The sequence below is a fragment of the Eupeodes corollae genome, chromosome 2, assembly GCF_945859685.1.
Source record: "Eupeodes corollae chromosome 2, idEupCoro1.1, whole genome shotgun sequence".
Classification (NCBI taxonomy): Eukaryota; Metazoa; Arthropoda; class Insecta; order Diptera; family Syrphidae; genus Eupeodes; species Eupeodes corollae.
In genome coordinates this window covers 130,370,613-130,387,345 of record NC_079148.1, presented here as the reverse complement: position 1 = coordinate 130,387,345, position 16,733 = coordinate 130,370,613, and the positions used below count along the sequence as shown (strand labels likewise).

General features: G+C 34.1%; 1 protein-coding gene across 1 annotated transcript in view; it reads right to left on the bottom strand.

The window, feature by feature from the left end:
• Positions 1-16,733, bottom strand: part of LOC129946187 (uncharacterized) — a 507,301-nt gene that overhangs the window by 280,400 nt on the left and 210,168 nt on the right. The window contains exons 3-6 of the mRNA XM_056056274.1: positions 12,264-13,774; positions 8,397-8,835; positions 7,451-8,335; positions 6,053-6,745 (exon numbers count right to left, since the gene is read on the bottom strand). Coding sequence (XP_055912249.1) covers positions 6,053-6,745; positions 7,451-8,335; positions 8,397-8,835; positions 12,264-13,774 — 3,528 coding nt within the window. The remainder of the gene's footprint in view (positions 1-6,052; positions 6,746-7,450; positions 8,336-8,396; positions 8,836-12,263; positions 13,775-16,733) is intronic.

Genomic DNA, 16,733 nt, shown 5'->3' with positions numbered 1-16,733 from the left:
CAATGTGTGTAGAAAAGTCACACTATCTTTAACTTAGTATGGCCGTGAGCCCATCTAAAGTATTAACTAGAGAAAATCACTCCAAGAATATTTTAATAATAGACTTTCTTCAACACGACATAAGAAGTTTTTCCTCAACCAAAATCTAGTGCGTGTAGGTGCTCGGAAATTCGTTATTGCGAGGAATTCCACACGATTTTCCAGAAAGTCTTGGCTGGAATGGGTTCGAAAGTGAAGAGTTGAACTCACTCACAGAGCTACGGGGTGATCGCATCACCTATTTAAAGAGATCGCGTGCGATGAAAGATACCTGGCTTCTCGGTCGAACACTTCAATCTTATGAATGGAGGAAGTTGCCGGACCGATACAGATCGATCACCACGCAAAAGATCCAAGAGGATTGCCTGAGGGCAAGTAGCCGGAAGGGTCAAGCTCGCCATGATGATGACCACTTTTTGGATTGCGCCCAAAGCGATTAGAAGATTAAAGACAATTGTGTGAAGGATTTTTTTTTTTTTTGAAAAAGACGTAATTTTTGTACGATAGTTTTTTAAGTTATAGTGAATTGAAGATTTTGTTCTGCTGTGAGAAAAGTTGTTGAGGTAGGACCACGATAGCTGTTGGAGAAAGTCAAAAAGAAGCTAAGTTTTCCTTTGTTTCTAATAACATTGCTTTTCTTCTGGTGTTCTTCATTTATTTCGAATTCGTCCTTCTGATTTTCTTTTAGTGATTTTTCTTGGTTGTTTTTTTTTTTTCAATTCGTTTAACAATTAATAATTTTCATACTTGATATTCTTCATAAATTTTTTTGTTGCAAGATTTGACCTTCTGTCAATCTCAAAATCTCTATTTGTAATTTCGTTGTTATAAAAGATCCTGGTTTTTAATCCCGGCTTCGGCCATTAATCTTTTTTACTAGACATAAAGTTTAATCAAAATCGTTAGAGCTATTTTCTACAACTTATAAGGGAGTTTTCATTTCTAGATTATGCTCTGGGGATTCATAAAAAATGTTCTGTACACCTTTTCAAGAAAATCGGATCAGTTATAAAAAGAAAAAGAAGCTGGGATGCGACCCACACTGATAACTTCCCATCCCGTCTGTCGATTTATCTTGCTTAAAAGTTTGTCTATATGTACTTTGGTAATTTTTACCAAATTTTCGTACTATTTTTTGTAGATTTTATTTTTTATGAAAAAACGGACTGTTGGATTTTTATATACAAATTACTGAATATCGAAAACAATAATTTCTGTGAAATAAAATAAGTTTGAAGCCAATATTTTTAATTTTTGAAAAGCTATTTGAGCCGAAAGTAAATTTTTACCAAGTTTTATACTTTTTTTTTTAGGTTTTTATTTTTTGTAAAAAAACTGTCAATTCGATTTTTTTCAAACTTTAACTGAATGTTGACAACAAGATTTTTTGAAAGATTAAAGTAAATTAAAGCCAATATCTCAAAGAGTTTTGAAAAGATATTTGAGTCAAAAATCAATTTTTACCAACTTTTATTAATTTTTTTTTTAGGTTTTTATTTTTTGTAGAAAAACTGTCAATTCGATTTTTCTTAACATTTTTCAGAATGTTTAATACAATATTTCTTATAAGATTAAATAAGTTTGAAGCCTTAATTTCAACTTTTTGAAAAGATATTTGAATCGATATTCAATTTTTACCAACTTTGAGTAATGGTTTTTTTAGATTTTTATTTTTTATAAAAAAAAAAACTGTCAATTCGATTTTTCTCAAAATTTTATCAGATGTTGAAAACATTATTCATCGGTGCACAAAATGGTTTTGGAGATGAAATCATATTTTAGTCGTAAAATTTTGTAGATGACAATTTTTTTCTAGTTTTTTTGATTTATAAAAAAAAACTGTTATTTTTTTTCAAAAAATATACTTTTTTGATATCACGTTACAATATATCATATAAAATTTAATTCAAGTCTCTAGCGTTTTTGGTTCGGAAGATATTTAGAGTTAACCAAAATTTTCCCCTTTTTTTCAAACTGCTATGGTAAAAAAAAACCACCCACGCAATTTTCTTGAGAGCCCTTTCAGCATCTTTCTGCCTTATTATCTGTATAACAAAATTTATTTGAAATCGATATCTCTTCTGGTTCTTGAGCTATGGACGACGAAAGAACGTCGTGAACGTACGTACACACGCACGCACAGAGATCTTTCTAAAAATCTTTTATTTCGACTCTATGGACCTTGAAACGTCGAGAAATGTCAAAATTTTCAATTTGACAAATCGGACCCATTACAATAACTTGCTATGGGAAGTTAATAGACAAAATCTTTGTTTACATGATGTAAAGCTCAATTCTGACAGCAACATTCATGTAAATGAAAGCTTAACGTCATGCAGCCACACCCACATGATCTTGCGGAAAGCTCTTGCACTCAAAAGTCAGAAAGCTCTATCGAGTGTTTACACTACAAACGGAAGGGTGTTTATACGTGTCACTGGTGCTGTGAAAACACTTTTGATAACATCAATCAATAGCTTCAATTTAAATATTGCAGAAAATCAATTGAATGAAGTCTTTATCAAAAATGTATGAATTTAGAAAGTGTTCGAGTGCTCCAATATAGACATTATCTTTGTATCTGAGACATGGTTCATGGCAGGTTTATCTGAAGTCCTGTGTAACTTAAAATGCTATGTTTTGTTTCCCTGTGATAGAAGTGACCCAAGAGGTGGAGGGGTTGCGATTTACATTTGCAGTTCAATAAAAACGCAGTTTTGTTGCCAGATCAGAGAGCTCTTCCCCTGTTGACTATTGTTTTATAGAAATTTTGAATGGTGTGAATAAAAGCTTATTAAGTGTGGTTAAACGTCACAATAAACACGTTGCTTTTTCGCCCATGTTCACAGTATTAGAGAGTATTTCCTCTTTTTATTCTGAAATCGTCTTATGTGGTGACTTTAATTGTAATTTGACTCATTTTACTAATGATAGGGCAACACTCTTAGACTTATTTTTTACCCATAATATAGAAAACTTCTTGATCTACTACCAGCTTTCCGCATCCGCCTTTTCGAAACATGATTTAATTTTGCTACCTTTGATTTTGTTCCCCGAACGGTACCTACTACTATTGAATATCGAGATTTTAAAAATATTGACTTGGCTCAACTGGAACACGATCTATTTCAGATTAACTGGCAACAAATATATTTTATGGCTTCCGCCGATGACCAGGTTTTTTTCTATATAATTCTATTAGTAGTTTATTCGATAAGCATGTGAAGCTCAAAAAAAAAGGTGGTCAAGCACAAGCACAATTTCTCTAAGGAACTGATGAAGCAAAGAGACTTAGCTTACAAACAATGGAAACGTTTTTGATTGACTGAGTTTCATAATACTTTTCGTGACTTTCGAAACAAAGTACGCATTAAAATAAGGGAAACAAGTATATTCAAATCATTTGAGAAAAGATCTACCTTCTAAAACACTCTGGAAAAATATACGAGATCTTCGAGTAGGACCATTGAAAGGAAAATACCCTGAAAACATTAATCCTGATTTTCTTAATGCTGATTTTACAAAAGTCCAGTCTGAATCTCTTAATGAGGTAGAAATAGCAAATGATATGGAACCAGTGGATCCAAGCTTAAATTGTTTTAAATTTCAGGAAGTTGAAGAAGCTGATTTAGTAGACAGTATTTTAAAAATTAAATCACAAGCCATTGGGTTTATTAAAATAATACTACCTCACATACTTCCCACCCTTACGCATATTTTCAATACAATCATTACGACAAGCTCTTCTCCTCATACCTGGAAAGTTGCAAAAGTAATTACTGTGATCAAGAAACCTGCTACTCGCTTAATTTCAATTCTTCCATTTATTTCAAAAGTCTTAGACAAAATTTTACAATCTCGAATTTTTCAAAAAATAACAATCTCCTATGTGTTAACCCATCCAATTTTAGAATAAATCACAGTTGTATGTCTACTGTCATTAAAGTAACTGATGATCTAAGATGTGCTATTGACCATGATCAAGTATCATTTTTAGGATTACTTGACTTCTCGAAAGCATTTGATACGGTTAATCACAGTGTTCTTATTTTCAAAATGAAAAGGCTGTTCCTATTTAAAGATTCAGCTTCCGATTTAATGTTGTCTTACCTTTCTGGGAGAAAACATGCTTCAGGATTGCTGGATCTTTATTCCGGAGTTCCCTAGGGATCAATACTAGGACCATTGATATTTTGCATGAATATTAATTACCTTAAAACCCAGGTGCATTATTCGTCCATTCATTTATATGCAGACGATGTACAGATTCGCCTAAGTTGTGAATTGGGCATGATTAAAAACAGTGCTTACCTACTTAATAAAGACTTGTATAGGATTTATCGTTGGTCAGAGGAGAATAATTTGAGGTTGAACCCAACAAAATTCATATGTATGGTAATTTATAAACAAATTTCGTCTATATCTAATTGATTAAATTTTAAGCATCCTACTTTTATTTACCTCTCCTTTTCTCTCTTCTTACTTTTCTGTGTTTCCAATTCAACGTTCGCTGTAGACCCGGAAAGCACGAAAGCGGTTGAGAACACAGCAAAGCTGCTTTCTTTTGTGTGGTTAAACTGATTGTCCCATAAAACCCCACCGATGACAAGAGCACCGTCACAATATCGAAATAAAAGCATTGGTTTAAGAAAGAAGAACAGTTCGAAAAAATATTAGGCTACGAGATTTCCAGATGATAAAAATTATCGACGCCTTAGAGTACAGTACGACCAAAATTACTCGGAACTAAGAAAAAAAATCCCGGTATACCACAAGAAAGTGTACTAGGCCCAGCAGTGTATCTTTGCCAAAAGGATCCATTTTCCAAAACTTGCAAAGTGCAGTCGATAAATTAAGTATTTGGACGTAAAAATGACGTATTAACCAAATCAATGGCAAAAAAAAGCTGTATCACATTATCAGAGAATGAAAAGTCACATCAAGTCCAAAACATCAGAGAATGAAAAGTCACATCAAGTCCGAAATGAAGACCGTCTTAAATGAAGGAAACAAATGTACGAGGAAGAACCTTTGGGCAATTTATTTTTACGTTTGAAGTTTATTTTGAAGTTTAAAACAACAAAAAGTGACGAAATGTCAAATTGGGTAATGAGGTTTAGTTCAGAATAAGTGTAATAGTGAACTTTATAAAACTGTCAACGTCAATATCAACAGTCTATTCTTTTACAAGTGACAGATAATTGAACTTGAATCCTCTGTTTTCTTAACTGTCGAATATACAACAAATATGATAAGGTAGTTTAGAGATCGATAATACAGTCTATCAAAAAGTTACATTGAAATTTTAGATTGCATAGGCATGGATTGAACCCAAGACCTCTGGCATGACAGTCCAACGCACTAACCATCATGCTACGGATACTTTAATTTGGTCTTTTATTGGTCCTGATAAATGTGTAAAGTCATGGCTGAGAAGCACTAGTGTAACATACAAATTATCAGATTTATTGCTTGATTTCTGAAAACAAATATTCCCTAAGTTTTCAAAAACAATTTTCTTGAGGAAATTTATTTTGACGTTTCATTTTAGAAGAATAAAATCAAAAAGGAAGCTGAGGAACACGTTTTAAGTAAAAAATAAAAACTTGAGATGGAAATGAAATATCAAAATCAATCAATTCAAAACGGTTCAGTGTAAACACCGCCTAAAGTTTAGTTCAGAATAAGTATTAGTAGTGAAAATTACAAATCTGTCAATGCCAAAATTGATTGCCAATTCTTTTACAAGTGACAGATTAAACTTGCATCTTCTTTTCTCTTAACTGGTTCGTTTATGCAACGAAATGGTAAGGTAGTCCATGGTCGATAAAAAAGTCTATCTGACAGTTTCATTGTTCTAACATCCACTGAATCGAAGCAAATAATTAAATCTAAGACTTCAGATTTTTTTTAAAACCTTTTAAAGATTTAGTAAATATTCACTTTAAAAAAAAATATGTTTACAAAAAAAAAGGACAATTAAGAAGAAAAATGGTGAAAAAAAGAAACTCACCTCGACCGTGTGCCATCGGACGATGTCCATTCACCACTCGGTGAATGCAAATATCTCCCACCACTGCCCGATGACGTTCCACTTGCCGTCGGTGATCCATGATATTCTCGTTCCCTCGTTATAGGCATTTCACAGTTACCCAAGTAAATCGACATTGTTGATGTCGAAAGTGGAGTGACACTCGGACGACTCCTCGAATTCCCCTCGACCCGTATAGATGTTCTCGAGAAATTATTATTTTTATTCAAACTCACTCGATTACGAGCATCATTTTGTTGATAAGAATTTATCAAATGTCCACGCGAATCACCATTAAAAGTTCTTAAATCTGTAGTTCTTCTACTGTCCGATCTAATGAGAGTGGCGTTACTAGCGCTAACACGAACATTATTTGACACATCAACACTGCTTGATTTAATTTGACGTTTCACAGAAAATGGCTTATGATGTTGAATTGGCACTTCAACACTACTTGCTTTCATTTGACGTTTAATTGGATGTGGTTGTTGTTGTTGTTGTTGGTGTTGTTGAAGTTGATTTTGATGATGTTGCGATTGCGATTGCGAAAGCGATTGAGAATGCAATAATTGTTGGTGTTTATGTTGATGTGGTTGGATTTTAGCATTTGATACGATTTGATTGTAATTTGCACCACAATGTGGCCAAAAATCGCAGGTATTAGCCGTACAAGAACTGAAATAAAAATAAAAAAAATAAAAAAAGAAAAGAAAAAAACAAAAACACATAAATCACACACATCAGAACACAGGCGGAGTTCATGGTTGATTTTTTTTTTTTTTTTTTTTTTGACAGTTCACATGGATGGTTGACATTTTTTTTGGCATTCCATTGGAATAGTGAAGTGATAAATTTATTTTTTTTTCTGAGTGGTGGTGGTGGTAAGTGGAGAAAATGATGATGGTTGGTGATTTAGCGGTAACAACTTTTTTCTACTTAGCGTTTTGGTTTATGAAAGTTTTTAATTTAAGCTGACATTTAGTTTTTTTTTTTTTTTTTTGATTAGCGGGGTGGTTGGTTGCATTAAATTTTGTTTTGTGAGTTTTCTAGAGGGTTTATGTTTTAATTTTTTGTTTGAAGGTTCTTAAATGGTGCTTTACATAAAGATGCAACTAATACGATACTTTTTTTTTGGTTAGTTTTATATTTTTGGTTTAATTTTTGGTCTTAGATCAGTTCTTAGTTAAGCACTACTTTAATTTAGTTTTTTTTTTTGGTTTTGTTTTTAGTTAAGTGTTTTTAGTTTAATGATTTTGATTATAGCTCTTATTGCAATATTAGGGGGGGACTAGACACTAGTCATCTAGGGTTAAAACTCTATTCAAGCTTTTTGTGTTTTTTTTTTTTTTTTCAATTTTTGGATTTGTGTAAATTCAATACCTTCCTCGATTGGTTCCCTGGTGTGATCGTTGTTGCTGCTGTTGTCGGTAGAGGTACTCCGATCGCAGCCGATCGTCACTGGTTACAATCGATTTGAATTCATTGGCTGAGTCGGGAGTTATGCTGTCACGGGAATTGTGCAGACGATCGAGTGAATAGTTGCTGTCACTTGGTGACTGATTGGGACGCTTGGTTGTCGGATGATCGTATATCCGCTCACTGCTGCTCAGAAAGTTCAGCTCGCTGTTTCCACCGGCATTGATAGTTTCACGGTTCTTCATGGATGCGGGGATGTCATAGTCCCGGCTAAAGTCCATGATCGGTGATCGATCAAGTGATCTTCGGAGCATGTCGTAAGTCAGTTCATGATCACACAGCCGCGTTCCGTAGTTCTGCGGACTTGTTTGACGTGGCCCAAGGGTTGTGCTCGAACCAGTTCCTGAGGACTGAGGCGATGGCACCGGGGAGGTTTTGCGCATTTTCCTAAGTCCAGGGACGTCAGTGGTCTGCAGATAGCGCATATTAATGCTGGCATTTCCGTTATTATTGCTTGTTTCCCTATAATCTTCATCGAAGGAGCGACTCTTGTCGACAAAGTCCAGGCGACTAGGCACATTCTGATTGCTGTACGTCCCATAATCAAAGTCAAACGATCGACTCTTGTCAACTTCTGAAGATCGTGTATTGCGATTGGAGTTGGCGTTAGTGACAAGGATCTGCTGTGGGTTAGTAGTTGTTCGAATAACCGGTGGAAATGCACTATTCTGGGAGGATCTCAGGGATGACTGATGATAGATTGGGGGTTGATTTGGAGGAATAGGCTGACCAACGCAAACCATTATTTTGTGCGATCGATTCGGAGATCGTTCTGTCAATTGAAGCGATCTACAAAAATTATGTAAGTGTAAATTTAGTTAGTTTTTCTCTAGAAATTAATAAAACTTACCTCGATCGTCGTATACGATGATCTTCGGCAGCCTTTGCATTCCTAGCATTGGATCGTCGATGTGGCGTCGATGTTTGCTGACCATCATGCTCACGTCCACTATAGCTTGAACTAGACGAACTGCGTGATGCACTGCGTGATTTGTCTTCATATTTCTTATTTCTCTCCAAAGTATTGCTGCGTGAACCGGAATTCTGGCGTGATCCTATCAAGGAGCCTTGTGAACCCTTTTTTCGTCGATCTTCCGGTGTCAATGAGCGACTTTCCGGTGTAATTGATCTTTGTTTGCGCAAACTACTCGACGAACTATGCGAATCGTTGCGATCGGGGGTTAGTGAACGTTGTCGCTGTTGTTTATAGGGTGAGATATTGTGGTAATTTGTTGTGAGAAATTCCGTTGATTCATCTTCCTCGTTGTCCAGCTCGTCATTGGAGAGATCTTTTATAGAAAAAGGATAAGATGCTTTTTAAAAATCCAAATGGAGAAGGTTTTAAAAATCTTTAATACTTTTAGAAATATTCTAAAATCTGTTACTTTTTTTGTGACAACTTGTGAACATAGACCGGACTTATCTGCCTTAGTACGAAATATACCTTTTGCCTTCCTAATTTTATTTAAGTACTTAAGTTTTTAAAATAAAGCAATTTAGACCATTTCCAAAAAAAAACTTCAAACAACATTTTACTGCGCTTAATTGAAGTTTCAAAAACCTTTTTTTTCAATTTCAATGGCAACGACCAATTGTAACGGAAATAGTTGAACCGAATTCTATACACAATACATTTTTGTATCGATTTACACGCGACAATGGTTAAATTGTAGTACTCGTATATGGTTTGGGCCAAAACGGGTGGTTTTTGGCCTTCGGATAAATAAATTCTTTCTTTTATTTGAGGAAGGAGGAGGACGAAGAAATATGGAATTTTTTTCCTGCTGCAGCACCACGTGGAGGTGGAGATGCTTGCAGTAGCTACCTAAAAATATATAGAGATAACCAATATAGCCTTCATGTTACACGAGTATCCTGTCGATATGTCTATAGATAGGGAACAATTTTCGAATTCGTTACGTGAGTTGAATGAAACTTTTTTTTTTATTTTGGTAAATCCTTTTTTTCCATGTTCAGGTTTATATTCATATCGATTGGTATTCATATGTATCTATACAAGACGTGAAGAAGGTACATCTATGAACGTTTTGTTAAACAAGCATTAAATTGTTTCTGAATATTTTTTTTTTTTAAATTGGTTATGGTTTTTAAGATATGATGGTTTGGATTTTTGAATTGAGCTCTTTTCTGCATCTAGAGTAAAATTCAAAGGAACTAGTTAAAAGGAAGAAGGAAAAATTTAATTTCCAGAGAAAATTATAAAAAGCTAAGATGGTTTAGTAGAATAGATGCGATTTTAACAATTTAAACAAAGAACGAGAGAGCAAAAATCGGTAATAATTGCTTCTATAATGAAAAGATGTTAGGGATCTCTTATGTGTCATTGTTAGGAAACAAGATTATTAAAGTTTCGAACTTTTTTACCTTACATTTAAGAAGGAGAGGTAGATAGACAGATAGAAAGATCGATATAAACTTGTAGGACATACATTTCTGACTCATTTTTAAAGCATTTCTTCTTAAAGTTGTGAATAAGTTTTCAGTTGTTCTCATAGTTATAAGGGATTCTTAACACTTTTATAACGGATATTATACCATTAAAAACACAGAACTTAGATTTCTGCATAATATCTTCTGTAAACCTTAACGAAGACGGTACAATACAAATTTAAGTACTCTTCGTCAAGTTTCCTTGTCAATGATATCTAGCTTTGTATGTCATGACGGTCTTCATAAACATTGTATGTGTAAAGGTATGTTTCTCACTTTGAGAAATAAACGTAAACTCAACGAAACTGAGCTTAAAAGTTAAAATATAGTTTTCGTTAAGTTTAAATTAAAAGTAAATTAAAAGTAAAGCTTTGCATTTTTGAAATAAAATCCGATACCAAAATTATTGCCCTGAACAAATATTAAAAAAAAATATTCTTCGTTAAGTTCTCCTCTGAGGTAACAATTACTAACAGATTTTCATAATTACTTAAATAAGTAGGGAAATATTCTACACATATTCACTCATAGAAGTTAAAACAATCTCATGAAGACTTAACGAAACGATGTTAGGCGTCTTTTATGTGTAGAGTAAGAAAGAAGATTATTGAAGTTTTGAACTTTTTTACCTTTACTTCTTAGGCAAAGAGGTAGATAGGCAGATGGCAAGGTTTATATAAACTTAAAGGACAAACATTTTTGGCTCATTTCTTAAAGCATTTCTTTTTTTTAAGTTGTGAATAAGTTTTCACTTGTTTTTTAAGTTATAAGTGATTCTTAACAATTTTTTAACGGTTACTACACCATAAAGAACCCAGAACTTAGATTTCTACTTTAGATCTTCTGTTATCCTTAACGAAGACGAAAGAAGACAAATTTAAGTATTCTTCGTTAGGTTTCCTTGCCAATGATGTCTAGCGTTGTATGTATAAAAGTACGAGTATGTTGTTCACTTTGAAAATAAACGCAAACTCAACGAAACTGAAAAAGTTGAACTGCAGTTTGCTCAGTTTTATAATTATTCGTTAAGTTTTAATTGAAAGTAAAAATAGGTTTGCATTTTTCGAAATAAAATCCAATATCAAAATTATTGCCCTGAACAAATATTTAAACAAAAATATCTTCGTTAAGTTCCTCTCTGAGGTAAAAATTAGTAACTGCATAATTGCTATAAATGAAGTAACGAAATATTCTACGTATATTCACATAACCTATACAAATAGGTTAAGACGATCTTATGAAGACTTGACGAAATTTGACACAAACGAAAAGAGTATACAAATTACTTCGTCTCCTCACCTGTTCGCGAACCACTATCTATACAAGATCTTTAATAATCCTTAATAAAGACGGTACAAGAAATATGTAAGTATTCTTCGTTAAGTTTCCTTCTCAATGATAGCTAGCTTTGTATGTGTAAAGGTATGTTGTTGACTTTGAGAAATAAACGCTAACTAAACGAAACTGAGCTTTATAGTTAAAATGTAGTTTGCTAAGCTTTATAATTAAATTGAAAGTTAGAAATAGCTTTACATGTTTTGAAATAAAACCTAATATCAAAATTTATACCCTGAACAAATATTTACAAAAAAAAATCTTCGTTAAGTTCTCCTCTGAGGTAAAAATTAGTCACAGCTTTTCAAAAATTTATATAAATGAAGTAAGGAAATATTCTACGCCTATTCATTTAACACTTTTAGATGTTAAAACAAACAAAAAGAGTATAAAAAGTACTTCGTCTCCTCACCTGATTGTAAACCGCTACCTATATAGGATCATTTGTAATCCTTAATGAAGACGGTACAAGAAAAATGTAATTATTATTCGTTAAGTTTTATTCTCAATGATATCTAGCTTTGTATGTGTAAAGGTATGTTGTTCACTTTGTGAAATGAACGTAAACTCAACGAAACTGAGCTTTTGAAGTTAAAATGTAGTTTGCTGAGTTTTATAATTATTTATAAAATTAGGTGGAGCAACAGTCGGTTAAGAACTAGAGCCTAGTGACTTACAACTCGTTAAGCTTAAATTGAAAGTAAAAAAGAGCTTTATTACATTTTTTGAAATAATATTAAATATCAAAGTTATTGCCCTGAACGAATATTTGAATATAAATCTTCGTTAAGATCTCTTCTGAGGTAAAAATTAGTGACAACTTTTCATAATTACTATAAATGAAGTTGGGAAATATTCTACGCATATTCACATAACATTTTTAGAGGTTAAAACGATCTTTTGAAGACTTAACGAAATTTCCTCTTCTTACCTGATCGTGCACCGCTATCACATGAATTAAGGCGTTGACTTATGTTCGTGTCGAAACTGCGAAACCTCGACATGTTTGCTATTGATGGTGGCACCACCATACCACTCGCACTCTGCACCCTTGACGAAAACTGAGCCTTTCTCGATCGACCACTTCGATCGAACTGTGTTTTGGCTTTCTCCAATTTTCTCGGTTGACTATACACAGGTGGCGCTTCTTTCACAGACGTATTCATATAGGCAGTGGTAAGATTTTGCTGGTATTTTGGTGAATTATCACGGCTTTTATTTAGAGTGCTCTCTTTTTTCGTTAAATAGTTAGGCGAACAACCGGTGAGAGTGCTAAAGTTGGGTGATCTATCACGTTGGGGTGGTGGTTTGTCGGAAAGATTGCAATCGAAGCTTCTCGAGAAGGTTTCAACATAGTTGTCTTTTGGAGTCTTACGAGTGTCATATTCGAAACTTCGACTAAAAACCATACCGCCTTTGCCGACCTTATTGGGATCGTACTTTATATTATTGCCAGTGGTGATTTGAAGACGGATTGCAGTGTCAGGACGTTCGTACTTGGCTTTGGAGTCCTGAAATGCTGGTGGTGGGGAAAGAATAGGGGTAACAGGAGGTGGAGATTCAGAGTCAAAGTAGCTTTTGACAGGCAGAAATCCAGGTCTTTCGTTCAAAATGCTAGCAATCTGAGGATCCACAATCTTATAGCCTGGCTTAAGATAGCCCCTGGTGGCTGAAGTATTTCGTCGTGCTTCATTTCGTGAAATTAACTCCTCGATCTTGCTACCTGACACCTTGGGCACTGCATAAAATGACTTATCACGTCCCGTATTATCGATTTTTATAACACGGATTGTATTCTTCAGATTTGCAGCATCATTGTGATGATTATCATATCGCAGATAGTTTGATCTTCGATTGTGACTTCCAGGGGAGTTTTCATTGTTGATCCGTTTCGAATTCACCTGAACCCATCCGGATTTATTGAGGAAAATCTCATTGTTGGTTTTTTTACTGGAACGATTCTCTCCAAATAGATAGGTGGGTTTTTGGGAACTAGACGCTGCAGAAGTCTGACCCAAGCTATGGAAATGCATTTTTCTAGCTTTGAGTTTTTCGTTAAAGCTTCGTGTTGAAGCTTCAAGACTTTCACGACGTTTTGCAGCGTATTTTTGATAGGAAGTGCGATCGGAAAGTGGTGAGGTATCTTTTACATTATTATCCTCAGGTGTGGTAATGGACGAAGATAGGGTGTGAGCGGAGGAGGCAAGGGAGGGACGAGAACGACTACGTCGTTTTTTTGGTGGAAGGGCTGGCAGCGGTAGATTTGAGATATCAATTTTGTCGGTGATTGATGTACGGTCGTTTGAACTGCAACGAGAATCTTTAGTCAAATGACTTTCATCGGTTGAGGCTGCCTCACTTGTTGAATCGATGCATGAGTAATCTTGGCGAGAGAGTTTTGGTCTACAGGGAGATCGAAGTGCTGCTTCGGGTGTTAAATCTCTGAAAATATAAAAAACAAACAAAGTTATTAGACTTGGGCTATTTTCAAACTTTCTTATAAACAAGTATTCTTATACAAAAACGAACTCAGAAATATGAAAAAAAGGAAATAGAAGTTTAACGAAGGTCAAAAGAACTGTACAAATTATTAGAATCTAATTGTTAAATTCCATTTTAGTACGCGTAAGCTAATAAGATGATTATAAAGTTGGAAAGCGAACTCAAACTCAACTGAATTGGTCATGACGATATTTTAAAATGTTTCGTTGAGTTTTTCTAAGACCAATTATTTGGATTATTCCCCATAATTGGCCTATTTACATCTAATCCAGCTTCAAATTGTGTTAACAGCAGCTTAAATCATGTTTACAAAAATCTTCGTTAAGTTTATGTTAAGCCACCAACTGCTTACCTTTTGAGTAGTTGGTTTGAATAGAAAAACACTACTATATTAAGTACATAAAATCTGTTTTAAATATATGTTTCTATAATAAACTTAACGAAACTTAATTTGTATGTGAAAGAAAAAAGTCATTTGCTTTTACGCTTCTAACAAAAGTTATCGCCTTAAATTTATATTTTCTTTCTGCATTTTGATTTATGTTTCGAGAAGATATTCCTCCATAAACCTCACAGCCTTTTAATTTCGTATTCCTGTTTTCTTTTTTAGCTTTTTTGCATTTTAATTCAAATAAGGATTATCTTTAACTCCTTTTTCACACACTTTTCTTATTACTTACCTGTGTGTGTAAAAGTTGCCTTCAGGCCAAATACGAGAAAAAATTAAATCTTCCTAATGCAAAGTTAAATCACATTTTCCCATAAAATCTTAATCTGGAAATCTCTGTTAAATCTTTCGGTTCGTTGAATTTTTTACATTCACTCTACCGCATCCAACAATCAACAAAGAGTAAGAGAAAGGTTCTTTTCGTCTTCTTCTATACCATTGCGACCATCAATTGAAGTATACGCGTTATATTATACTATATAGTCTTTACCACCAAGATTGTCTTGGTGTATACATTTTTTGATGAAAATAGCTTAATATACTTCAGCTAGGTAGGAACCTAAAGCGGGTTAAAGAAACCCTTTTAGACCTTCCACATTCTCTTTATTAGAACAAAATAAGACTGCCGGAAAATGTAGGTGAAAAGTCAATAGCCCTACTTACTTCCTGAATAATGTACTCTTGAGCATTTGTAGAAAAAGCTAAAAAGCTGAAAAAAACAAAGCACTGAATGCAACGTCAAAAAAAAACTTCCTTAAAAACCTATATAGGGGGAAAAATACATCCTTCATTTTTTTAGCAGTGATCCTATATAGGATGTTTGATGTACCCAAACAGAGACTAGGTAACAAGGCTTCAAAGACGCGCACGTTACACATTCAAAATGCTCTAATGTTCTGCATTCTATCCCTTCTCTTAAAACTCCTCCCCAACAACTTTTGCTCGTAATTATACCTACTCCGCTGTCTGTGATTGCTCTTCCCTTCTAAAAAAAAGTGTGTACTCAGCTTTAGGGTTCTGATTCTGATTCTGATCCCCTTTATCGTGGAATGATGACGGCGACGTGGGCATTATCATTATCCAAACGTATATCTTCTACACAGTCATCAAGAAGCCAACATGTTGAGAGAGAGAGGAGATAAAAGAGAGGCGATGAGTCCTTCCAATCTACAATCATATATGCTGAGTCTGGCAGGATGAAAAATCAAAAAAGTCAAAAAAAAAACCCAGAAAGGATGGAGAGGATAAACAGAAACGACGAACAACGACAGCGACGGGCAAATGAATTTTAAGGCATCACAGGATGATGTTGAATTCACTGATGAGAGACTTTGATGTAGCCATTAGGAGAAATGTTTCTAACTCCAATTTTTTTTTTTCGTTCAGAAAATGGAAAACTTTTAATGATCTCCCATGAGTCGGAGGGATTTGCTTTAAAACAATTCATTTCAAAAACTTTATTTTTTATTTTATAAGAAAGGGTTTTCCAATAAGGGGTTTCATTTTGAGTAGCCTTCTATCTGGGAAGATGTCGCTTTTGCAGATGTATTTTGTAGACGTTTGACAACTTAAAAAATTATGCAAAACTTAACAATAGCAATTAAACAAGAAAAGTTTATTGAGTGTGTTATTTTTCGAAAAGTTAGCCACCGAACGATTCAACATACCTTTAGAGTTCTTGCTTAAGAGTTTATGTTAAACGATAAACGATACTAACTACAATTTTGGGTTTTCTAATCTTTGAACAAAATATTCGTGTGTCCTAACTGACGGATTTGTAGTGTAAAATTGTTGTATTTTAATACATGGTTATCCATTTTGTGGTTTCATAAGTAAAAGTAAACAAAATACGTATGAAATATTTTGTTCCGTGATATTTTCTTTTTAATTGTAAAGTTAAAGTAAAAGCTTAAACATTTACATAAGTTCTGAAACACTACATCATTTAAATGAACATCACGCAAATTATTGCAAGCATCGATTCTTTTAAGGTAATTTTAGACCACTTTTTGACAAATATTGGGCGGTATCTTAGCCATAACTTGATGAATGTTGCTTTTTATGTGCTGAAGAGTTTATCTGCACAAAGACGGTCATTCGGACATACAAAAAATAAGTCCAGCGGTGTCAAATCGAAAGAACTCTTGCCATAAAGCCATATTCGTTTGAGTTGTGTGGCATGTAGCACCGTCTTGTTGAAACTACATATTTCCCAAGTTGTATTCTTCACGAATTGACGGTGACCGTTGTTTTGGAAGAAGTAAAGTCCAATCAAACCTTTCGACCAAAAAGCACAACAAACAGTTACATTTTGTTTCAATAACTTGAGGTTTCTCAGAACCCAAACTACAACACTTTAGTTTATCAACAAACCCACCGAGTGAGAAGTGTGTTTTGCCGCTGGAGAAAAATTGTCATCTGCCGCCTAATATTCAAGCACCAATTCGACGT